Source organism: Giraffa tippelskirchi, chromosome 6 (genome assembly GCF_054371585.1).
Source record: "Giraffa tippelskirchi isolate mGirTip1 chromosome 6, T2T-mGirTip1v1.2.pri, whole genome shotgun sequence".
Taxonomy (NCBI): Eukaryota; Metazoa; Chordata; class Mammalia; order Artiodactyla; family Giraffidae; genus Giraffa; species Giraffa tippelskirchi.
The window spans coordinates 113,875,743-113,897,992 of NC_137280.1; the positions used below are offsets into that span (position 1 = coordinate 113,875,743).

Genomic DNA, 22,250 nt, shown 5'->3' on the forward strand with positions numbered 1-22,250 from the left:
ACTGCAGCTAGTAGGTCCCTTTCCCTAATCTCTTAGGTTGTATGAGTAGGATTTGCTTGGTGCCAGTCCTGTGCCCTTTTTTCTCCTGTCATCTGTAGTTGTGATCAGAAAAAGATAACTGCACTGCGTTGTCAGAATCTCTTTCCACTATGTTATGTGTTCAATTACCATAGCTCTTTGTTTCATGAAATAAACTGTGAATTTTTTGGGGTGGGTGGGTATGCAGGCTATGTAAAATTTTTAAGAGGAGAAGTTTGATCATGAAGTAGCTTCTCTGATGTAGGCTTTGGTAGGTAATTGACTTGACAGCCAATCTAGATATGTCTTACAGGACAGGAAGGAGTGAGGGAAAGGTGGACCACTTTGTGGTTTTCAGTTTTTCCCATTCTCCGTTATTCACTGGAAGCTTCCTTCCACACCTGCCTAGTAAACAGCTTCTGAACTGTGCTTGGTTTGGGGGAGGCAGGGTAGCTCTTAAATGGATGGACAGCCAGCCAGAGTTTTGTGAGGGCCATTGAAAGATTCTTAGATTGATTGGAAATTAGACATTCAACTCAGGCCCACTAACAGCATTTGATACTAGATTGTTAACATCATGAAAGCAGTCACTGTATAATTAGAAGCAAGAGTCAGAAAGACTTTTGGAAAGAGAGACTCTTGCATGAAAGGGGGGTGGTGACCTTGGGGATTTTCCTGGAGCCTATACTGAGACCTTTTCTCCAGGGAGTGTGAATTGGCAGTTAACAGGAAATCTTTACTCTTAGAAACTCCTGATCTTTGTGTAAGGTGGTATTTTGCCATTTGGCCAAGTGCTTAAAAATCAGGATCTCAAGAGTCGGCCTCTAAGCTGGTTCCCCAGGAAGTCTTTCTGAGGAGGAAGCCATAGCTTCCACAAGTAGCTAGAGAACTAATACCTCCCTTAGCCCTATTCAGAAGAAAATTATGAAAACTGTTGAAATTTTTATTCAGAGCCTCATTTGCTTCTCTACTGGAGCAAACCCATTCTCATAGCAAAACAGTCGTTGCTACAACAGCATTTAAGTTTTTTTTAATGTCTACTTCCCCTGAAGTTACTGAGTTTGAAGTGATTTAAGTCACTGTGTTGATCCTCTTCTGAACAACTACCAAATCCACATCTTTGTATCAATAATTGTTTTATTCTTTACATTCTCCACCCCACACTACAGTCAGGGCATGAAGTGCATCAGAGATCCTTTTCCAGGTTTGGCAGCGTCTACTCACTGAAGCTGGACTCGCACGTTGCCTCATGAGAACAGAGTGGCAGGAAGGAAGTTGGTCCTGGCAGCTTCCCCTGTGGAGAGGAATCAGGAGAGCACTAAACGTGGATGGATTTTATTTTTTGCATCAGCTCCTATAAAAATTGGGTTTTCTCCAAGGCTTTTTGGGGGGATATCTTCATCTTGGTATCTGTCAACCAGGAGGTCCGAGTTAGCCCAGTGTCCTCACCTCTCTGAGATCATGGCAGGAAAGGAGGTGGGACAAGCCCCTATTCCTCCTGAATAATGACTGGGCTGTTCCATGTGTTCGACATTCCAGATCATTTAGAGCTCAGTAGCTGCTGCATGAGACTTTCATTGACTGTGGCCCGTTAGCTCTCAGCTGAGCTTCCTAGGGCTAGTGTAGCAGGGCCAGAGGTTGCTATAGTGTAAATTGAAAAAAGATAATTTTCTTTGTACACACACAAAAATGTAATGATGGTGCTAATTTCCTGGTAAAAATAAGCACTGCCAAGGGTTGAAGGACTGGTGACTTGAGAAACCTAGATTCCTGTTTGGGAGGAAGAGATCTCATGTTTTAGTTTCCTCGAGGTTCTGTTAGAAGAGGAGTAGATAGAGCCTTGGTGAGTCCTGCACCTGACCCTGGGGTGATCCAGTGCAGTACGGATGTGGAAGACACACTGTTTGCAGATGAGGGAGTTCTTTTGAGTTTCTCAGGGCTGGTGTCACCTTGTCCACAGCCTCCGTCCACACTGCCTGAACAGGTTGGTAGAGAGCTCCAGGTGTGGGATCTCCCTCAGATACCTTCTGCCCCTCTACCTCTTCACTCTCATGGGAGCACCTCTATTGCTTATGAAGACTTAGGATATTATTTCTTAAGGAAGTGGAAAGAGTTTATTAATTAGAAACCCACAGCCTGGGGAGAAACATTTCCTATAAACATAAGCAAAAATAGCATATGTGGTCCCTTTTCTAGAGCTACTTTCCCATGACTCTCAAAACATCAGGCTGTTCAGGGGCTTCAGGTATAACACCTTGGAAATCCAGCAAAGCTTTGCAGATAAGAGGTGAGCCCAGGGAGCAGGAGCAGAAATGATCCGTTCTGGTGCTTTAGACTTGCAGGGTCGGGGCAGAGGACAGGCAGTCTCCAGGTCTGAGATGCGTGCTGCCTGTGTGCATGTAGGTGAGAGTGTTGAAGATGGGCGAGTGCAGCACACAGGAGCTCATGGAAGAGCAGCTTTCTAAGTCTTGGCAAAAAAACAAGCTGACAATAGAGATCTAACTATATTTTTAAGGGGCAAAAGGGGGTGTCAGCTGAGGTCCATCACTTTTTTTGCCCCCCCTTCACCCCAATAGATTGTCAGCGGTAAGTGAAACTCTTAGTGAAAAAGAGGGGAGCCTGTGCTAGGAGTCCCCATAAACATGTACTGTAATTCTTTGTATATAGAAAAAAAATTACTGTAAAGTAAAGTTTAACTTTACTCTTATGGCCCTTGCCCTGTGTTTTGTTTTGTTGTCCGTGGGGAGATAGAGCCTAACAGGAGGGAGGATGGGTGTGGCATGAGAGCAGAAGCCAGACTCTGAGGTGGTTCCCAGATGGGGACACGGCACTGAGCCCTTCCTCCAAGCACCTCATGGAAGTGGTGTGGGTTTCCTCCCAGCAGCCACTGCTGTCAGAATGTCTTTCTGCTGCTTTTGGGAGTGGCTGCTGTCAGTCTCAGTCCCTACCCCGGAGGCCTCCATCACCCACGCAAAGGAAGGGTATTTTGAGGAATTGGTTTTTAAAAAGGAACTGGAACCAAAGCACTTTTCTGATTATGAGTCTAGCCATCTTGGCCAAGTTTTTAGTTTTTTAGAGGCAGGTGCTGAGCACTGCAGAAAACCCAGCCCAGGCCTAAAATGGGATAGTGAGGCAAAGAGGCTGAGCATCCCATACCAGAAAGGGAGGGCTGCTATATACTTCCTTGTGAAAAGGAAAGGTCGGTCCTGTGTACAATAACATCTGGTTCTTCTGAAATCTTGACATCCAAGGCCCAATAATAATACTTTCAGGGAACCCTGGAAATCACTTCCCTTTGTGACTTCGTCCTGAACTTCCTGCGCCAGGGAAGAATAGGGGGAAACAAGCATTTAGTCCTACAGTTAACATTTCAACCATATTCTTCGTAGTCTTGAACTACATACTAGTCACCTCATTTTAAAAGGAGAACACAGCCAAGTTTGAGTCCCTTTTCTGGGTAGCTAAGTTAGAGCCTAATCTGGATCTCTAAGACCTTTCTAAGTCTTGCAGAACCTATAATTTGTCTACTATTAAGCCACATTATAGCATGTTGCTGGGAAGCTTAGGCTCTGAGCCACAGGGATGACTCAGACCTAGACGTGACAGAGGTGCAGTCGAGCCAGCCAGTCTGAGGTAGAAATGCTTTGATCTCTGGATACCACCTGAGTGCCTTTCAAGTTCTTAACACCAAGAAGGAACCATGTGAGCTTTGCACTGCCCCAACCGCAGCTTTTCACCCTATCTCTGCTCCCATCAAAGAACCCAGCAAAGGGCCCTTTTGCTTCTCCATTTTCTCAGCTGCAACCCTAGGATGAAGCCACTTGGTTTCCAAAGGAAAATAAGACTTGAGAAGAATCCTGATTATAGGAAGTGAGGCCAACCAGATGGCCCCCAAAAGTCCTAGGTATCCTGACACCCAATCCAGACAGCAGGGAAAGGGGTTGAGTGTAATTCACAGTGCATTGATTTTATTTACAAATCAGAAGCCGTTTAAATAATCTGTAGACACAACTGCTGTCCAGGGCAGAAGCCTGGGGTCCAAATCAGCCCTTACCCTCTGTGTGCCCAGCAGTCAGCCCCAATGCTGTCTCCGTTCCATGGGCCAGCACAGGCAGGTGCCATCTCTGCTACCATGGGAACCCAGGTAGCTCAGATGTTTGATCATCCAAGCCCAGATAAGAGCTAGGTCCAGCCTCCCTGGGGGAATCCCCCCCCTGGCCAAGTGAGTGGTGAATCAGTGATGACAACAGCTGTAGAAGTAGGGGTTTGCCTTCTGGCCCAGGTCCACGCCCTTGTCCTCTGTCAAAGAGAGAGGTGGTAGCTCAACATCATACTGTTGTGGGGGGTCAGGTGCTGTGGGCCTAAAGGGAGTCTCCATAGGAGCTAAGGAAGAACACACCTGTCATCACCTGGAAGGCGGCCACACTGACGTAATCCTCTGCCACTTTCTGGAAGAGCTCGTCTGGCAAGAAAAAGGGCAATCAGTGAGGACCAGAAGCTAGGAGCCCAGGGATCACATAGTAACCCAGCCCTCTGGGCTTTTCTCTGCCTCCTTTGTTGCCCCTGTGTGTTCTGCTGTGAGGCCAAGGACAGCACTCACCCACACTCTGGCCTGTCTTGCTGGATGTTTCAAAGAGCTGAGCTTTGATATCTGTAAAGAGAAATGACTAAAGCCTCATACCTGAGAATTAGGTGGGCACAGACAGCAGTACAGGGACTCTTCTGAACCCCACAGATGTGGGGAGGCCAGAGAAGGTCTTCCTGTGGGGGATCTTGCCAAGTTCGCAGCCCCCATTTTCTGTGACCCACCCAAGCAGCCACTTCTCTCCCCACCCTGCCCCCAACCCAAGGAGCTAAGGAGCAGCTACTGTCTGCATAGTCCTGAACGTCGTGGAAGTCCACACGTCGCCGCCGCCTGTCCTCCTCCAGCAGGTCACTCTTGGTGCCACACAAGTAGATCTGACAGCCCTGGAGCAGAAGACAAGGTCAGGGTCACCTCCCTTGGACCACCAGACCCCCAGCCCCTGCCTGGTCTTCTGGTGAGGTCAGACCACCTACCTCCTCTAGGTTGCGCAGTTCCTTCACCCAGAACTTTGCCCGTTCAAAGCTGCTGCTGTCTGTCAGGTCTTGGTGTGGAACACAGGAAACACAACCAAGGGTGAGGGGCTGTTCTGTAAGGCCAGCCTGGCACCCTCCCCTTCTTGTTTGAGGAACAGGCCAAAGCCCTTCTTACCATAGCAGACGATGGCAGCCTTGGCGCCCCGATAGTAGATTCGGCTCATGGCCTCATAGCGCTCAGAGCCTGCTGTGTCCTGAAGGGCAGGGGGAGGCTCAGCCCTGGCCTGAGTTACGGAGCTATACCCCCCACGACTTTAAACTAATGCCACGTTCTCCAGACCCCTGTTTTTAAATTGGGGTCTAGAGAACAGAAACCTCCGTGAGCCCACAAGTCAGTAAAAGGCAGGACCTACGCCTCCTCAAGAATGGGTTTTCCCAGATTACATGCCCAGAGAACTTACCCAAATACCCAAAGTCACCGTCCGGTCTCCGACAGACATCACCTTGGCTACGAAGGCGGCCCCAATGGTCTGCAACCAAGGGGAAGCGATCAGAGCGTCGCGTGTCGGCTAGCCCCCTCCCACCAGTGCTGGGCCCCGCCGGGCGCACTCACATTCTGATAAGGCCCCACCAGGAAGCGGTCGTGCACGTATCGCTCCACCAGGCTCGTCTTGCCCACGTACTCCTTGCCCAACATCACCACCTTGACGTCCACGCGCTGCCCGCTCATGCTCCCGGGGCCGCCTCACCCGCGTCAGGGTCCTGAGCGGGGGCGCGAGGCAAACCTGGATCTCCGCTCCGACAGGCAGTGCCCTAGCCTGTCCCCGACCCCAGGCGCCAACCTAAGGTTCCACACGCCGCGACGAGCTTGAACGACGACAACGCCTCCGTCCGCCCCCGCTTTTCGGGCCCAGGAATTATCCTCCTTCTAAGAGCCCGGGACCCGGGGCGGCCTTGGAGCGCGCGGGGCAGCGCCCTTAACGGCGCCGCACGCCGCCGCCCGACTTGCTAGCTCGCTCAGCCGCTCGCTCGCCCACCTAGCTTAGAGGCCGCGCCGGCCCAGATTCCCCACCGAGCCTGGGGGCTCCTCCAACCCAGCTCCGGCCCGCAGCGCCGAGACTCCAGCGGGGGCGGGGAAGGGGAAGGGGAGGGGGGTGTAAGGGGAAGGAGGTTGTGGGGGCGGGGTCGTCGGGTCCCGTGGGCAGGCACCGGAAGAGGTGGGTACTTCACTGATGAGCCGGAAGTGGCGCGCGGCCCGGTAATTCCTCATGGCGGCGGCGGCGGCTGGTTGGGTGCGGCGCTGTAGCGACTGATCTGCTGCTAGCCTGGCGGCCGAGCGTCGAGCTCCAACCCGGCTTCCGCGTGCCCCTCGGGCTCCGCACCCCTGATGCTGCTCGGGCGCTGAGCCCGCCCCGGCCGGGACGATGGTGAAGTATTTCCTGGGCCAGAGCGTGCTCCGGAGTTCCTGGGACCAAGTGTTCGCTGCCTTTTGGCAGCGGTACCCGAATCCCTATAGGTACGTGGCCCTGGGAAGAGCAACCCTCCCATCTCGCTGTTTGGAGATCAGAGTCTGGGGGCCGGGAAAGACTCGACTTCGAGTGGGGGGATCGCCAGAGCCTGGCCATGTTTAGGGCAGAAGAACCCTATCGGGGAAGCGGCCAGACTAGGCCTGCAAGGTACTGGAAAGAGGCTGGGCCTGGGCAGTGGATTACTTGAAGCCCTAGTCTTAAGGTTCTCTCATTTCAGTGTGGTGAGACAGGAAGAGGAGGCAGCACAGGAATTGGGGAGGGATCTTGGGGTTGGAAGTCTGGGCGCTTGCCTGCTTCTCTGCCCTTGACTGCTCTCCAGTGGTGCAATAAATCGGGAGGTCCATCCCCGCTGGAATGCACAGGAATCCAGGTCAGCGAGGGGGCGGGAGTTGGAATTTGCCCCGTGGAGGCTCAAGGGCTCCAGTTCAGGTCTGAGCCACAACCACAGCTTTACTCTGAAAGTTTGGGAAAAGGCCTGGCCATTCTGAGCGTGGAAGCTCCAGATGGGAACCTCAACAGGCAGTCTCCCAGGGTCAGGCTCCTGAGGGTCACCTTCACCCTGACACCTGCAGCAAACATGTCTTGACGGAAGACATAGTGCACCGAGAAGTGACCTCTGACCAGAAACTCCTGTCCCGACGACTCCTGACCAAGACGAACAGGATGCCCCGCTGGGCTGAGCGACTGTTTCCTGCCAATGTTGCTCACTCAGTGTACATCCTGGAGGATTCTATTGTGGACCCACAAAACCAGACCATGACCACCTTCACCTGGAACATCAACCACGCCCGGCTGATGGTGAGACCCCTCCCACTTCCCCCCCAAACTAGAGAGCTCCAGATGCATGTGGCTAGGGAACCATGAGAGAGCTTCTGTGATTCAAGCAGATCTGAAGAGTGATAGCTCTAGAGTACGAACTCGGATGGTCTTTTCAGCTGACCTTCTCTAGGCCTGTCTTCTAAATTGTTCATACAGTGGAGGAGCAGTACCTGTTTTCCACTTGTAACTACTAAATGCAGGGCATTCACACTGTGCCTGGCATGAGTATAGGTTGGGCCACAAGCATGATGATGAGGGAAGGAGACAGTGGTTTTCAAACATCAAGCCTCCAGAGTACCTTGGATGCACCTCAGAGGGGAGAGGACTGGGAGCCCCCGACTCCTTCTTTGACTATCTGTTTAATGTAATGGATTTCTGCCTGAGATTTCGGGGCAAGGAGAGGGAAGTTCCACATACCTTTGATTTCTTGCTTTAAAAAAAAAAAAAAGACTTGAAAACCCATGATTTATTAATAGTTTAAGGAACATTTCATCTATGAGTACCTTGAAAGCTTTCAGGACACTTTTATTCTCTTTCTCAGTTAATTGTCACAATAAGACAGGGAAGTGGGTCTTACTTTGTTGTGCAAAGAGGAAAGTGAAGTTCAAGGAGGGGGAAGTGTGCTGCAAAGTCACAGAATGAGTCACCTTAATGCTTTGCCCCAGAGTCATCTGAGGGGCCTGTCTCTGTGTTTTGTAATTACTAAGATAAGACCTCTGAGACGTCCCTTTCAATTCAGCTGTGACAGGTGTCTTTTTAAGTGTTTCTCTTGGAAGTACAGGTCCACTTTTCTCCTCTTTGATAAGGATAACTATGATGATTGCCAGATTTCCTTTTCTGTTTTTGGATTGCTGGCAGCTTAAGGGCCAAAGTGGGTGGTCATAGTGTTAGTTGCTCAGTGGTGATGGACAGGGAAGCCTGGCGTACTGCAGTCCATCGGGTCGCAAAGAGTCGGACATGACTGAACTGAATTGAACTGTGTCTCTTTGCAACCTGATAGACTGTAGCCCACCATGCTCCTCTGGCCCTGAAATTCTCCAGGCAAAAATACTGGAGTGGGTTGCCATTTCCTTCTCCAGAGGATCTTCCTTACCCAGGGATCAAACCCGGGTCTCCCGCATTGCAGGCAGATTCTTTACCATCTGAGCCACAAGGGAAGCCCAAAAGGGTTGGCAGGCAGGCTGAAAACACCACAGACATCTCAAGAGTTCATGTGCCTTTTAGTGTGAAGAGAGCTTTTTAGAGAGCAAAATGACTTTTTTTTTTCATCTTCCTACTCTCTTCCTGAGGTGCCATTTGAGAATGCAGTAAGGTAAGGGAAAAAATGCTTTCCCTCATGAAAAGAGGCAGGGGATCAAATCGATGTGTAAGTTGGCCAAGTGAAGGACTCCCATGCGATTGTGGTTGACTTGCCTTCCTGCACAGATGGTGGAGGAACGATGCGTTTACCGTGTGAACTCTGATAACAGCGGCTGGACCGAAATCCGCCGGGAAGCCTGGGTCTCCTCTAGCTTATTTGGCGTCTCCAGAGCTGTCCAGGTGAGCAGTGTTGGGGTGCTGGGGCACAAGCCATTTATCATCGAGTCTGGGCTGGGGTTCCGTGGGCAGCTCTGAATCCTTCCCTTTGTCATTTTTTGCCAGGAATTTGGTCTCGCGCGGTTCAAAAGCAACGTGACCAAGACTATGAAGGGTTTTGAATACATCTTGGCCAAGCTTCAAGGTGAGGGCTTGGGACACAGACAGAGGCTGTCAAGTCCTAACTGCTATGACTGGGCCAGAGCCTACTCTGAGCCCACTCTCAACTCATCTGTACCCTGAGCGTTTCCTTCAGAGCCTAGCCCCCAGGAGATAAATGTCCTGAGAAGTAATTTAGGTCGGTTTTCTTGGCATTCTCTAAAACCAGCCCCCCACCCTTTGCTCCAGGTGAGGCCCCTCCCAAAACCCTTGTTGAAACAGCCAAGGAAGCCAAGGAGAAGGCCAAGGAGACGGCACTGGCAGCTACAGAGAAGGCCAAGGACCTTGCCAGCAAGGCAGCCACCAAGAAGCAGCAGCAGCAGCAGCAATTCGTGTAGCCAGCCCAGGCCCCAAAGCAGCAGCCTAGCAGACTACTGGCTCCAGTCCCTGTGCCCCCTCCTCCTGTACTTTATTATTAAAAGCCAGCTTCTAGCCCTCTCAACTGTCTGGGTGGTGGGCTGAGGGTAGGTGCCCTGTTTGGCATCTCCAGCACAGCCGGCCGGTTACCCATGTCTGAGCTGGGACTCCTTACTCCTGCATTGGGTGGCTGAGGACAGAGGCACAGAGACTTGCCCAGGGTCACTGCATCCAGGTGAAGTGGTCGTAAATGCTAGACTGTAAGCTCCATGAGGGCAGGGACCGTTGTTTTATCCTCTGATGTGTCCCAAGTATCTGAAACAAAATCTTGCGTGTAACAGGCACTCAATAAATACTTGTTGAATTCAGTCGGACCCAGCTCTGGAGTCAGAAAGCTTGAATCTTGACCCCACTTGTTTTCTGGCTTTGGCCCTCAGGCTGGTCACATCACTCAGCCTTGGTCCCACTCTTGAAGTGTGGACAGATGGCCTCCCAACTGTGGGGAGTAAAGGGGCGCTGCCCGGTGCGGTCAGTAGGGTTTGTGGTGGCTATGAATCTCATTTCTTCTTTTCCAGTTTGTGGCTGGAAGTTCCCACATTTTCATCAGGCAAGACCATGGACAGGAAGTTAAGAAAGAGGCTTTTAATGAAAATACAGTATGCATGGGGCAAAGGCCAGGGGCCCTTGTTTAGGAAGGAACATGAGGGCCCAAGAGGCTTCCTGCTGCCATGGACAGCTGGGCCAAGTGCTATAAAAAATGCCTGGGAGGGTGGCCTGGGCCCAAGCTGCCTGCCCTGCAGGGCTCAGGGGGGCCCAACACCCCTCTCCCAGGTGGGACTGCCAGCCGCCAGCAGCAGGGTACAAGGAGCACGTGTTCCCACACAGGGTCCTTTTAGTCCATTGCAGCAGTGACTCCAAGCAGCCCTGGAGGCTCGGCGAGGGCTCTGGCCTGACGGCGCAAAGAATGGGCTGAGGGCAGAGGCCGCTCTGGGTGGTGAGGGTCATAACCAGGCACCGCCGCTGTGTGAGTAGCTGTGCTCCTGGCCTGCGCTGAAGCCCCGCAGCAGCTCAGCCTCACCTCCGAACACCAGGCTCTCCACGTCCACCTCTAGCTCCTCTGCACAGGGAGAGGGCCAGTCAGGAGAGCTGGCCCACTCATCCCACCCGACCCCTCCACTCCAGGGCCCTTACCTTGGTCTGAGTCGGAGCGCTCGGAGGAGAGGCCCGAGGAGTCCAGGCTGTCCGCCCGCAGCCGCTCCCGCTCGCCCACTGCACCCAGCCCCTGGAGTTGCTCCAGCTGCTGCTGCAGGCTCTGCCGCTTGCTGCGCAGCTTCTCCTTGAGCTGCCGGGCCCGCTGCTCCTGCTCCTCCAGCTTCTGCAAATCCAGGGGAGCAAGGGGCTGGTTTCAGGCACCGCTCGATAGCAGACCGGTCATGTGATGTGGGTGCCAGATGTGGGTGCCAGAGGGTTGTTCCCACATCCTGCAGGAAGCCAGGGCCTGCTGCCCTCCTATCTCACGTAAGTGGCCTGGGAGTTCTGTCTGGATGGTTTGGAGGGAGGGCCGCACAATCTCAAAGGCCCTCGGTTGTCAAGTGATGTGAAGGAGTGGAGTGTGCTGGTATCAGGCAATGGAGACGGGAGAGGGACTGGGGCACACCAGCAAGTGCATACTAAGGCTCGGAAGAGGTGTCCCAGGCCAATTACTGCCACGTGGAAACAGGCCCAGTGTTGCCAGATCTCCTAGAGCTTTTTGTTTTTGTTTCAGCCACGCCACACAGCATGTGGGATCATTCCCTGACTGGAGATCAAACTCTCATCCACTATTTTTAGAAAGCTATGAATCTACCTGTCAGTGCAGAAGATATGGATTCAATTCTTACGTAGGGGCAATCCCCTGGATAAAGAAATGGCAACCCACCCCCGTACTCTTGCCTGGGAAATCCCATGGGCAGAGGAGCCTGGCAGGCTCTAGTCCACGAGGTTGCAAAGAGTCTGACACGACTGAGCAACTAAACGACAAGAGATTACACAAAGGCTACCAGTTTGTAACTCCTCAAGACCCTCCCAGGAACTCGAAGGCTTCAGTATTAGTCCCCTCCTGCCGCCTCCATGCAAGCTCTGCCAGCCCTGAGATCCAGGAACTGGGGGGCCAAGGGTTCTCCCATCAGGCCCTCAGTGGGCAAAAGCGTGCATTCAGTCAACAAGAAGAGGAGAATTGGGTGAGGAGGTATTTGAACTGGGTGCAGATGGATGAATAAGCGCTACCCAGGATGGAGGAAGAAACATCCCGGCAGAGTGAAAATGGGAAGAGTATGGGGAGTTCAGCTTTTTAGTGGGACATGGGGCAAGATGAGACCAGTGGCAAGGCCTGAGTTGTGAAGGGCCTTGAGTTTCACAGGAAGTAAGAAACTGAAACTGTCCTGTCAGAAACCATGGAAGGTTTTCAGCAGGGGACAGACCTGGACACATCTATGAGCAGCAAAGAACATTCCAGGGCAAGGTGGGGAGGGCAGCCAGGTGGAGGCAAAATAGGAAGTAGGGAGTCCAGGAAGGAGCAATCCCTAGGTCCCGCCCATGGGACAGCCAGCACCCAAGCACACATCCCTCTGAGAACCAAGTCAGGCAAACTCCACGTGAGACACTGGAGCCCACTTTCCAACCAGGGTGTTATTCAACCATAAGGCACCATGAGGACAGTGCTAACAGTTTCCACCTCCAGCCGTCTCTGCCACAGCTGCCTGTGCCCACAACAGGGCCTGCCTGAGCAGATGCTCACTTGTTGAGGAAAAGAATGCAAGTCAAGAGACACAGGCCTCACCAGATCTGAATCTGCCTCTCATCAGCCGGCTGTACCTCCATTTCTTCCTCTGTCAAAAAGGCCAGGAGGGCAGGAAAAGGCCTCCATTGTTTCCAAGTCGCTTCTAAGCGCCCCTACTCGGTGGTGATGCCTCGTCTTGAGTCAGCACATCCCACTCCCATCCACCAGGGGGCGCTGAGCTGAGCCCGGTAAGGAAGGGTCACTGGAGTCCTCTCAGCCCTTTCCCACTTCTGGCCTCTGGACCTGCCTCCCAAAGCAGGACAGGCCCCTCAGAACAGGAGGCCTTGAGGATGCAGGAGAGGAAGAGTGAGAAACAGCCCTCTCCAGACTGAGGGACCCTTATAGTGACCCATCACAGAATGTCCCCCATCCAGAGGAGGAAATGAAGTCCAGAGAGGCTACCTAACTCACTCCAGGTCTCACAGTTGGGATTCAAGTAATAACCATTGTAATAACAAGTAAACATTTATTGGGAAAACTTGCTCAGAACAATCCTCTTGGGTTACTTCCTGCCTTTCTTCCCACTGAAACTTGGAAACTAGAAGCGCAAAGCCCAATGTCACACAGTTGGTCAGTTACATGAGACTCCTCTCCTAGTCCCTCCCAGTCTCCTGCCACTGCGCTGCTCCCAGCATCCTGGCAAGCTGGCCCTGGGCCCCAGGGTCGTGTCTTACCTGGATGTGCATTCTGGCCCTGCGCAGAAGGCTCAGTGTGGTGTATCGGACACAGTCAGCCCCTAGGGGCATCTGCTGCTTCAGCTGCTCCAGGCACCGCTTCAGCTGGGCCCTCCTGCAGAGGGAGGGGTCTAGAGGGCAGTGCCAGCCCAAGCTCACTGGCCAGATGAGGGATGACAGGGGAGGGGAGGCCAGAGGGAGGCTGTTCCCGGGGACTGGTACTCTCAGGGCAGAGTTGGGACTCACCTGCGCTTCTCCAGCTCGTTGTGCACAGACCTGCCAATGCCAGAGAGGATGGGGTGAGGGAATGTCAGTTAGTGTCCACACCCTCAGTCCCAGAGTCCCCAGGGGCTCAAAATTCACTACAGATGTGTGACCCAAACTAGCCCACTGTGGGGACCTTGTGCTGGCCTCAGACAGCTGAGTCCCAGGCAGAGGCAGAGACAGTAAGGAGGTCAAATGCTGAGAGAGGTCTGCCCAGGTGATGTGGGGTCCAGAGTCCCCTAGTCACAATCAGGAAGGGCTTCCTGAACACAAGTGACATTTGAGCTGAGCCCAGCCACACAAGTTACCCAAAATGAGTAGTGGGGGAAGAGGCATTCAAATTGAGGGGGAACGCGTATGCAAAGGGTTGAGAGGAGAGAAAAGGAGAATGCCTGTGAAGGAAAGCAAGTGGTTTTTTTTAGGAGTGTGAGTGGAAGCAGGACCCAGAACTATTATTCACAGTTCCAAACACATCAGAGGTGCTTAAGAAATAGTCCTTGAACGAAGAGTATGTGTTCGGAGGGTGGGGAAACGGCAGGAGGAGTTCGTATGCCTCCAGAGCAAGGTACTTGGCCCAGAAGATGCAAGCAACAAGGAGGAAGTGGGCAGTGGAGAGACCCGATGAAGGACGGTGCCCATCCCCCTACTCCCCGCTGCCCCCGGCCGTCCTCACCGCCCACTGTCCAGCGCGCCTGGAGCTTGGGGAGACCTCTTCCTCCTCCTGTGGACTGGACCTGGACTCCGGTGCGGGCACAGGGACGCATAGCCATGCTCGGCCTCTGCCAGAGAGAGTCCCCGCCAGCGTCAGGCTAGTCCCAGCGGGCGCCCCAGGCACGGCACCGTCAGAAAGGGATTTTGGGCTACAGGGCCATTTCTCCAACCCCTCCAGCCCACTGCCCACGGACCCCTCTTAAGTTGAGCGCGGCGGTGCCGCAGGACTACTGCCCCAAGGCCATGCATTCTTCAAGTCGGGAGTCAAGCCCAGCCCAGGCCAGTGTCAGCGAGGTCGCCGCCTGGAGTCCGACCAAAGGTTCTTCCTCACCTCTCTCGCGGCGCTCCAGGAACTCCGCCGCCTCCAGCAAGACTTGGATGTTGCTGGCCACCGGTTCCATGTCGGCGACAGCTGGAGGCGGGCGGGCCTGGGGTGCCGACCGGGGCAGCGGCTGCACCACTTTTGTTACAATGTAACTGACACGGGGCAACAAACACAGGCGCCCGGCCCGCCCCCAATTCGCCCCGCCCCGGGACAGCCTAGCTCTTGGCCCCGCCCTTCTGGAACGCGCCCGGGAACCACGGCCCACCCTCCGCCTACCTGCCCGCCCCATAGGACTCCCGTAGGGCTGCCACCGACGCCGGCTACAGGCCCGGCCCTCGGGCGAACGCCCGGGCTGGAGTGGGGGTGCCGCGTCTTGCCGCTCCGCTCAGCGACCCCGCGCCGATCACTTGACATTTCTGGGCCTGTCTCCAGCCCAGTACTGGTTACCAGAGGCCCGAACGCTGAATGGTGCTCTGGGGGCGGATGGTCCACCCGAGGCCCCGGGCTCGGCCGCTGCACGTGGGGGCCGCAGAGGCGGGGCCGGCGGACGCCCTCCCCGATTGTGGCTCGCTGCCTCTTGTGGCTCGCTGACGTCACCTTGTGGGCGGAGCATGAGGACATCGGAGGTACTATTGGCTGCGCGCGGCTCCGCCCTCTCCCGCCGCTGGTCAACACGTTCGGGCGGGAAAAGGAGCAGGTTTCAAATTTGAAAACCCTGGCGATGGGGGCGGGGTTAAGCGGGCAATGGGGCCGCAGTGCGCAAGCGCCGGGGAAGAGGGCGCGGATCCGGGGGTCGGTATCCTCGCAGGCTTGCCATCTGCCCCCGTGGCTCCTCGATGAGCTTCAGCTTCCTAGTGTGGCGAATGGGAATAGTCTCCCGGCTTCTCCTCATCTGCAGGGAAGCTGTTGTTGCTACGAAGACGTCAGAAGGGTACCGATTTATGAGAACCAGCTGGCGAGAGTCCTGGGTTCTGGAGCCATCCGAGTTGAGTTCTCTCACCGCTACTTCTCAGCTGTGTGGCTCGGGAAGTGCCCTCTTTCCTGTAAGTTCGGGAAGCCCTGCGAAACCGTTGTCGTTGAAGGCTTGGGCATTGAAGGATCAGAGCCGTGCGCAGTTTGTAGGAGCTGCTGATTTTGTAACCTGACACAGTCTTCTTCCTCCCACAGAGCCCATGGTTGCCTTACTCAGAGTCAATGAACCCTTCTTTAACGTGACTGTCTAGCCTCCCGAAGGAGATGATCCAGTGACTTCTACGGGCGGCACCACCCCTGCGGAGACAGTGACTGTCTAAGGATGGAGCCCGGAAGATGAAAGCAGCTGTTACAGAGTTGAGCATTACTGTTAGGCTGGGACAGAATCTGTGGCCCGGAAATGGAGAGGAGGGAGGAGCAACTAGATTCTTTATAAAGAGACAGCCCTGGGTAAACACATGGCACACGGCAGTCAGTCCTCTCAGTTCCTTGGACAAAACTTTGAGTTTCTCTAGGAGTCACTTCTAGAGGAATCACTGACATATTCAGCCAAGAACTGCTGCCTGGGACTATCCACCCTTTCACCCACCCGTTCACTCATGAAATACTTGCTGAGAACTTGCAGGACCCTACGCAATGTGCTGAGGGCTGGAGAACACAAGGTTGGACAGAACCAGACAGGGTCTCTCCCTCTGCCAAGCTCTTGCATGAGGGGGAGGGAGACTGACATAGTAATCACACAGTAAAGATCCACTGTGACGGGTCCACACAGGAAAAGACACAATGTAAGGGCACTTCCTAAAGGAGCATTTGACCTAATCAGAGAAGTCAAAGAAGGTTTTTCTGGGGCAGGGATGAGTAGATTTTATCTATGTATAGGAGGAATGTATGAGAATTCTAGACACACTAATAGCAGGTGCAAAGGCCCTGGGGCTGAAAGGATGTATGCAGAAGGAAAGAAGGTCAATGTGGCCAGCGTAGAGAGATCACAGATAATGGTGCAGGTTGACACTGGAGAGGCTTGCAGGGCCCAGAAGAGACTGAAGGGTTCCCCAAACCCCCGCCCGCAATTAATTATGTCCACAGAAAAGAGTCACAAAACTTGTGAATGAATTTCCCATTTTATTTCACTAAAGTCAGCACCCACACAGTGTAGGCACAAACCAACTAGTAATATCTTACTAGGTGGCCCACCCTTGAGCGGGGAGAGCTGTGAAGGATAAGAGTTCTCAGCAGTGGGAGGGAGCTCTTAAAGAGTTGTACTGTGTCCTGAGTAGTGTCCAACTCTGGGACCCCATGGACTGTAGCCCACCAGGCTCCTCTGTCCATGGGGATTCTCCAAGCAAGAATACTAGAATGGGTTGCCATGCCCTCCTTCAGGGGATGTTCCCACTTAGGGAACCCAGGTCTCCCACATTGCAGGCGCATTCCCACTGAATCTGAGCCACTAGGGAAGCCCAAGAATATTGGAGTGGGTAGCCTGTCCTGTCTCCAGAGGATCTTCCTGACCCAGGAATCAAACCAGGGTCTCCTGCATTGCAGGCAGATTCTTTACCAGCTACCAGGGAAGCTCAGAGTTAGGGCTGCTCCAACTGGAGGTTGTGGAAATGAGGCAGAGGCTGCAAAGTGGACTTGAGTAACCATGTCAAGGAGTTTGGACTTCATCCTAGAAGGGTAGGATTTGAGCTAGGGAACAACATGGCCCTCAGGCCTCCCAGGGCCACTAACTAGAGGAACAGGAAACAATCCTTCCCAGGGAGCAGGGCAAGTGAGGGGGGATGGGGCTCCCGCTCCAAACCTCTGGATGCCCTTTTGGGCCCCTCTGAGACATTGCTAGTACTAGTACCATCTGGGCACAGGGCTGGGCAGAGGCCTCCAGTGCTCCTGCCTTCTCAGCAGTGACTGGTCTTAGAGCCTCTTCCCCAGACCCCCAGGTCCTGCAGACTTCAGCCTGCACACTGAAGCCCTATGGCCTCCCCACCCCTCAGCCCTTATTGCCCACACTTCAGTGCAGGTTCTGTCTGAAACCAGTGTCCTCTGGGCTCCAAGGGGCAGAGCCTGCATCTGTGCCCTGAGTGGGAGGGGAGAAGGGGACCCCCACCCTGCTGCCTTGCCCCAGTCAGGACATCTGGAAGAGGGCAGCTTTCAGGGCCTCAGCCCCGGGCTCACCATCCTCTCTCATCCTATGGACAGGATGCCTGAGGAGACAGCTCCTGCTGTTCCCCTAGGACTCTCTCACCTCCTTCCCTGCAGGTGAGAGTAATAGTCGGGTGGGGGGGGTGGGTTTGGGGCAGTACTGGAGCTGAGGTCTGGCTCAGACCCTGGACCCTGCCCAGCCTCTTCTCTATGCTCCCTGTCCCAGCCTCTCCCAGTTCACTCACCCTTCCCTCTTCCCAGAGAGTAGCATTCCATGGTCACTGAGCTAACCAGGCTGTGTCCCTGCTGAAAGTCCCTCCAAGACTCCCTCAGCCCTGAGGACAAAGTTCAAGCTGGCTGTGCCTTCCTTCTGCCCTGTCAGGCCACATGCCCTGCCCTTGCCCCACTTCCCTGACTCTGCTGGTTTGGCTTACATGTCACTTCCTCCAGGAAGTCCTCAGGCCTCCATTCTTCTGAAAACAGCAGAGCATCCTTCTGAAAACAGCAGTGGCTCTGTGTCCCTCAGGGTCAGCCTTCTCTGTCTGCCTGTGAGCACAGCAATAGAGGAAGCCTGTGCTAAGAAAGGGGTTTGGCCAAGCTGTCATGGGGGGAGGGGACAGCAGACTTTGGTGGGCCTGGGTCTCTATGTACACAGGAGGCCAGTGGCAGAGCAGTCAACAGGGCCCCAGCTTGGAGGCCATAGCCGGAATGCCACTCCAGGCATGTTGTCAGGGGCTGCACAACACAGTGACTGGCAGAGTCAGGAAGGCTAACTGCTCCCGCTGAAAGTGCAGGGGAAAAGGCCATGAGGCCAGGCCTGGCTAGACTACATCTCAGAAGTGGCTGACAGTCCTGGTTATCCTGGATGGGGTCTCCCGGCAAAGGCCTCTATAAGACCTGTAGTATGTCCACATTTTTATTCCTGATATAGGAATAAAAATTCCCCACCACCGCCCTTGATAAGTTTTGCTGGGAGTGTATCAATTTTGTTAATTGTTTTTAAACAATCAACTTTGGATTTCTTTTGCTCCTTTGGTATCTAGTTTCTTAACATGGAAATGTACATAATTCACTTTATTCCTTTCTTCTTTTCTGCATCTTGCTTTCACTCCATCCCACAAACTTTAAGTTGTTTTTGCTTTGTTTTTCATTCACATAGACATATTTTCAGAATTTTTCTTTGACCCGAGGCCTGTGGGTAACCTGAAGTGTTTTCCATAATGTCCAATACTTGGGAATTTTCTAGACGGCTTTTTATTATTGGTTTGTAATTTAATTCTATTATGGTCAGAAAATATACTCTTATGATTTTGATCATTTGATTCATCAAATTTATCAAAGCCTGTATGTTCCAGTATATGATCTATCTTGATGAATGTTTTATACGCATGTAAAAATAACATGCATTCTCCAGTTGTTACCTGTAGTGTTCTAAAAGCATCAGATTAAGTTGGTTGACTGTGTTGAATTTAAAAAAAAAAAATTTATACCCTTACTGATCTTTTTTGTCTACTAGTTCTATCAATTAGTGGAAGATAAGTGTTAAAATCTCCAAATTTAATTGTGAAATTGTCTATCATATTTTACTTTATATATGTGAAACTCCAGGTGCATATACATTCATGCTTGTTTTATCTTCTTGTTGCCTTCATTATTTTTGCATTCTGAAATATCCCTCTTTATCTCTGACAATCTTTTCTTTAACACTGCTTTGATGTTAATATAGTCACAACAGTTCCTTTTGATTAGTGCTCTCATTGTGTGTTTTTTCCTGTCTTTTTTACTTTTTACCTAACAGTGTCTTAGTATTTAACATGTTTATCCTACAAATAGCATATAACTGGGAGTTTTCCCCTGTGGGCTGATAATCCCTGCCTTTGAATTGTGTTTAATACAATTATTCTGACATAGTTGATTTTAAGGTCTGTCATCTTGATTTTTATTTTACATTTGTCCCATCTGTCCTTTTCCTCTTTTCCCTCCTTTTCTGATTTATTTTGGATTATCTGAGTCTTTGTCAGCCTTCCATTATATATTATATATTAATATCTACAATTGGCTTATCATTTCCTCTTTCAAGTGGTCTTTTAAGTATTCACTTTAAGAACTGTAATAATAAACGTCTTTAAATTAGCACAGTCTACTCTGAATTAATATTATACAATTTAAAATATAAGATAAGAAACATACACCATTATGCTTCATTTACTCTCTACCATCCTTTTTACTACTGTTATTATATATTTTATTTCTATATGTATTATAATTCCTAGAATACATTGCTACAATCTTGCTTTAAACAGTCAATTGACTTTTTAAAAATTAAGAACAAATAATCTTTTACATTTCACCACACTTATCATTTCCAGCATTCTTCATTCTGTCCTGTAGAGCTGGGTTTTATTGGAACCATTTTCTTTCAGCCAAAGGAGCTGCCTTTGGTCTTTCTTGCAGCGTGGGTCTTTTAACAACACATTCTACCAGCTTTTCTTCATTGAAAATGTATTTATTTCATCTTCATTTTTGTAGCATATTTACACTACATATAAGATTCTAGGCTGACTGCCTTTCAGCACTTTAATTATGTTACTGGTTTGCCGTCTGACTAGTATTTCTTTTCCATGTCAGCTGGAATTATCACTTCCCGCTGTATGTAATGTGTTTATTTCCTCTATTCTAATTTTTTTTTCTTTTTTTCAGTTATTGGCTCTGGTAGCTCAGACGGTAAAGAATCCACCTGCAATGTCAGAGACCTGGGTTGGGAAGATCCTCTGGAGAAGGGAATGGTTACTCACTCCAGTATTCTTGCCTGGAGAATCTCATGGACAGAGGAGCCTGGCAGGCTACAGTCCATGAGGTCACAAAGAGTTCATCACGATTGAACAACTTTCACTCTCATTGGCTATGATACCCGTGGATGTGGTTTTCTTTGTGTTTGCCTTGCTTGGTGTGTTTTGAGCATCTGGAATGTTTTTCAGTCTTCAGTTCTTCAAATATTTTTCTCCACCTCTATTTTCTCTCTCCTCTCTTACTCTGATCTCAATTTCATGTATGTTTCCCAGTTTCATAATATATCAAGGGGAATTGATGCTGTTATTTTTTTTAATTGAAGGCTAGTTCTTTACAGTACAGCATTGTTAATGTGTGTGTGTGTGTGTTTTAATCTCTCGGCTTCACTGTAGATAAGTTCTATTTACTTGGCTTCAAGTTTGCTTACTCTTTCTTCTGTAACATGTAATTTGGCGTTTAGCCCATCAATTGTAGTTTTTACTTCAGCTATTGTATTTTTCAGATCTAGAATTTCCACTTGGTCCTTTTTTTAAAGTTCTCTACCCATATCCCAGAATATCTCATTACCCATGTGTTATGGGCTTCCATAACACAACTGAGTGGCTTACAACAATAGAAATTTGTTCTCTCACGGTTATGGAGAAGTCCAAACTCCAGGTGTCAGCAGGGTTGGTTCCCTCCTAAGGGTCCCAGGCTGACTTCATTTTATAACTATATCTGTAAGGATCCTATTTCCAGTTTAGGTCACATTTGAAGTTCTGGGTGAACATGAATTTTTGAGGGACATTATTCAACTTATTACCCCTTCTCTATGCCAATTATTCTTTTGCTACTAATTAGTGTATATATTTACAATACTTGTTGTATGTTGTCTGCTAATTCCAATAACTTAGGGTTTTATTTTTGGGAGGGGGGCTTCCCTTGACTATATTTTCTCTTTATAATAAAGCATATTTTCTTGCTTGCTTCTTCTCATGCCTTATAATTTTTTACTGATTCTAGAATATAAAAGTGAGAGAAAATATAATGGAGTACAGCCATATCAAAGTATATATTGGGTTTTTTTTCAATTTATTTATTTTTGGCTGTGCTGGATCTTCCCTGCTGCTCACAGCCTTCCTCTAGCTGCGGTGAGTGGGGGCTACTCTCACCATTGCGGTGCGCAGGCTTCTCACTGCGGCGGCTTCTCTTGTTGTGGAGCACAGGCTCTAGGCACACAGGCTTTAGTAGTTACAGCTCCTGGGCTCTAGAGCACGGACTCAGTAACTGGGCCACATGGGTTTTAGTTGTGCTGTGGCATGTGGAATCCTCCCTGAGCAGGGACTGAACCCATGTCCCCTGCACTGGCAGATGGATTCCCATCCACTGTGCCACCAGGGAAGTCCTATATTATTTTGTTTTGTTTATTCTCTTAAGAGTGCAAGTCCTTACCTGTTTGGCAGTTAGAGGGAGAGGCTCATCATTTAGATTCCTACTAAGCTTTGTGAGAACATTAGCAAACTGTACAGGTTAGAGATGAGAAGGGATCACACTCACTTCAGACCCTAACTGCAAATTCAGAAGTTTCGCCAAAGTACTGTTGGGAATGGCAATTTTCAAGGACTCACAGAACCTGCTCAAAGCTGTTATACTCCCTATATACACTGTATTATTCAGTTTCTTTCAGGGAAGGGATACAGATTAAGATCGGCCAAGTGAAGAAGTTCATGAGTCTATGGAAGTAAAAATGGTACATCTACTCCTCTCCATGTAGCCAGGACATATATACACAGTGTACTGTGCGCTAGGGAGGCTGTTCTGAGTTCCTTAGGCCAGACATTGATTGGTTGATCTCAGTATGCAGATCAACTGACACCCTGTGACCCTGAATCATGCGTGTGGTCTTTCTGGTGTGAGCGGTCCTCACCCTGAGGTGTGGTCAGCACCCCCCCTAAATCATGTCCTATTCTCTGGCTAACCCAGCACTCCTTGGAAGGAAAGCTATGACCAATCTAGACAGCATACTAAAAAGCAGAGACATTATTTTGCCAACAAAGGTCCATCTA

At 50.9% G+C, this 22,250-nt stretch overlaps 3 protein-coding genes and 1 long non-coding RNA gene across 21 annotated transcripts; 2 read left to right on the forward strand and 2 right to left on the reverse strand.

Moving 5' to 3' along the window:
* Positions 1 to 1,137: 1,137 nt before the first annotated feature.
* RAB24 (RAB24, member RAS oncogene family) lies at positions 1,138 to 6,208 on the reverse strand. Of its 14 annotated transcripts, none has more exons than XR_014057090.1 (10): positions 5,919 to 6,208; positions 5,690 to 5,838; positions 5,538 to 5,606; positions 5,252 to 5,330; positions 5,077 to 5,144; positions 4,887 to 4,986; positions 4,619 to 4,669; positions 4,418 to 4,480; positions 4,073 to 4,317; positions 1,138 to 1,312 (listed from the first exon to the last, which is right to left on the reverse strand). XR_014057090.1 is itself a non-coding variant. In XM_081501956.1 (9 exons), the coding sequence occupies exons 2-9, from the start codon at positions 5,804 to 5,806 to the stop codon at positions 1,266 to 1,268; spliced, it is 594 nt and encodes a 197-aa protein (XP_081358082.1). In that variant the 5' UTR covers positions 5,807 to 5,838; positions 6,114 to 6,208; the 3' UTR covers positions 1,138 to 1,265. The 14 variants fall into 14 exon arrangements, 5 of the variants coding, with proteins under 5 accessions (XP_081358082.1, XP_081358083.1, XP_081358081.1 ...); XR_014057089.1 differs by adding an exon at positions 3,175 to 3,335 and having other exon boundaries at positions 5,690 to 6,208; XR_014057086.1 differs by having other exon boundaries at positions 4,619 to 4,986; positions 6,114 to 6,208.
* A 113-nt stretch (positions 6,209 to 6,321) lies between these two features.
* On the forward strand, positions 6,322 to 9,893 carry PRELID1 (PRELI domain containing 1). Of its 2 annotated transcripts, none has more exons than XM_081501958.1 (5): positions 6,322 to 6,592; positions 7,178 to 7,403; positions 8,850 to 8,963; positions 9,066 to 9,144; positions 9,348 to 9,893. In XM_081501958.1, the coding sequence occupies exons 1-5, from the start codon at positions 6,501 to 6,503 to the stop codon at positions 9,494 to 9,496; spliced, it is 660 nt and encodes a 219-aa protein (XP_081358084.1). In that variant the 5' UTR covers positions 6,322 to 6,500; the 3' UTR covers positions 9,497 to 9,893. The 2 variants fall into 2 exon arrangements, with proteins under 2 accessions (XP_081358084.1, XP_081358085.1); XM_081501959.1 differs by having other exon boundaries at positions 9,381 to 9,893.
* Positions 9,894 to 10,072: 179 nt separating this feature from the next.
* MXD3 (MAX dimerization protein 3) lies at positions 10,073 to 20,237 on the reverse strand. 4 transcript variants are annotated; one of them, XM_081501963.1, is made up of 8 exons: positions 20,169 to 20,237; positions 17,850 to 17,961; positions 14,584 to 15,576; positions 13,945 to 14,050; positions 13,254 to 13,283; positions 13,008 to 13,122; positions 10,707 to 10,890; positions 10,143 to 10,632 (listed from the first exon to the last, which is right to left on the reverse strand). In XM_081501963.1, the coding sequence occupies exons 3-8, from the start codon at positions 14,594 to 14,596 to the stop codon at positions 10,517 to 10,519; spliced, it is 564 nt and encodes a 187-aa protein (XP_081358089.1). In that variant the 5' UTR covers positions 14,597 to 15,576; positions 17,850 to 17,961; positions 20,169 to 20,237; the 3' UTR covers positions 10,143 to 10,516. The 4 variants fall into 4 exon arrangements, with proteins under 4 accessions (XP_081358090.1, XP_081358089.1, XP_081358087.1 ...); XM_081501964.1 differs by lacking the exons at positions 10,143 to 10,632; positions 14,584 to 15,576; positions 17,850 to 17,961; positions 20,169 to 20,237 and adding exons at positions 10,073 to 10,130; positions 14,314 to 14,466 and having other exon boundaries at positions 10,709 to 10,890; XM_081501961.1 differs by lacking the exons at positions 14,584 to 15,576; positions 17,850 to 17,961; positions 20,169 to 20,237 and adding an exon at positions 14,314 to 14,466.
* Positions 15,031 to 21,170, forward strand: LOC145510530 (uncharacterized). The gene is made up of 3 exons (XR_014057093.1): positions 15,031 to 15,350; positions 15,475 to 15,635; positions 20,116 to 21,170. It is a non-coding gene; the product is annotated as an uncharacterized LOC145510530 (long non-coding RNA).
* The last annotated feature ends 1,080 nt before the right edge of the window (positions 21,171 to 22,250 follow it).

Excerpts from the sequence above, each read along its gene's own strand:
- RAB24 (XM_081501954.1), bottom strand. The coding sequence starts at position 5,806 with ATGAGCGGGCAGCGCGTGGACGTCAAGGTGGTGATGTTGGGCAAGGAG. Across the intron at positions 5,331-5,537 it reads CGGTGACTTTGGGTATTTGG|GACACAGCAGGCTCTGAGCG; the intron begins GTAAGTTCTCTG and ends CCTGCCCTTCAG. Across the intron at positions 4,481-4,618 it reads CAAGACAGGCCAGAGTGTGG|ACGAGCTCTTCCAGAAAGTG; the intron begins GTGAGTGCTGTC and ends TTTTCTTGCCAG.
- PRELID1 (XM_081501958.1), top strand. The coding sequence starts at position 6,501 with ATGGTGAAGTATTTCCTGGGCCAGAGCGTGCTCCGGAGTTCCTGGGAC. Across the intron at positions 6,593-7,177 it reads CGGTACCCGAATCCCTATAG|CAAACATGTCTTGACGGAAG; the intron begins GTACGTGGCCCT and ends TGACACCTGCAG. Across the intron at positions 8,964-9,065 it reads GCGTCTCCAGAGCTGTCCAG|GAATTTGGTCTCGCGCGGTT; the intron begins GTGAGCAGTGTT and ends ATTTTTTGCCAG.
- MXD3 (XM_081501961.1), bottom strand. The coding sequence starts at position 14,383 with ATGGAACCGGTGGCCAGCAACATCCAAGTCTTGCTGGAGGCGGCGGAG. Across the intron at positions 13,284-13,944 it reads GGCGCGCTGGACAGTGGGCG|GTCTGTGCACAACGAGCTGG; the intron begins GTGAGGACGGCC and ends TGGCATTGGCAG. Across the intron at positions 13,123-13,253 it reads AACGAGCTGGAGAAGCGCAG|GAGGGCCCAGCTGAAGCGGT; the intron begins GTGAGTCCCAAC and ends CTCCCTCTGCAG.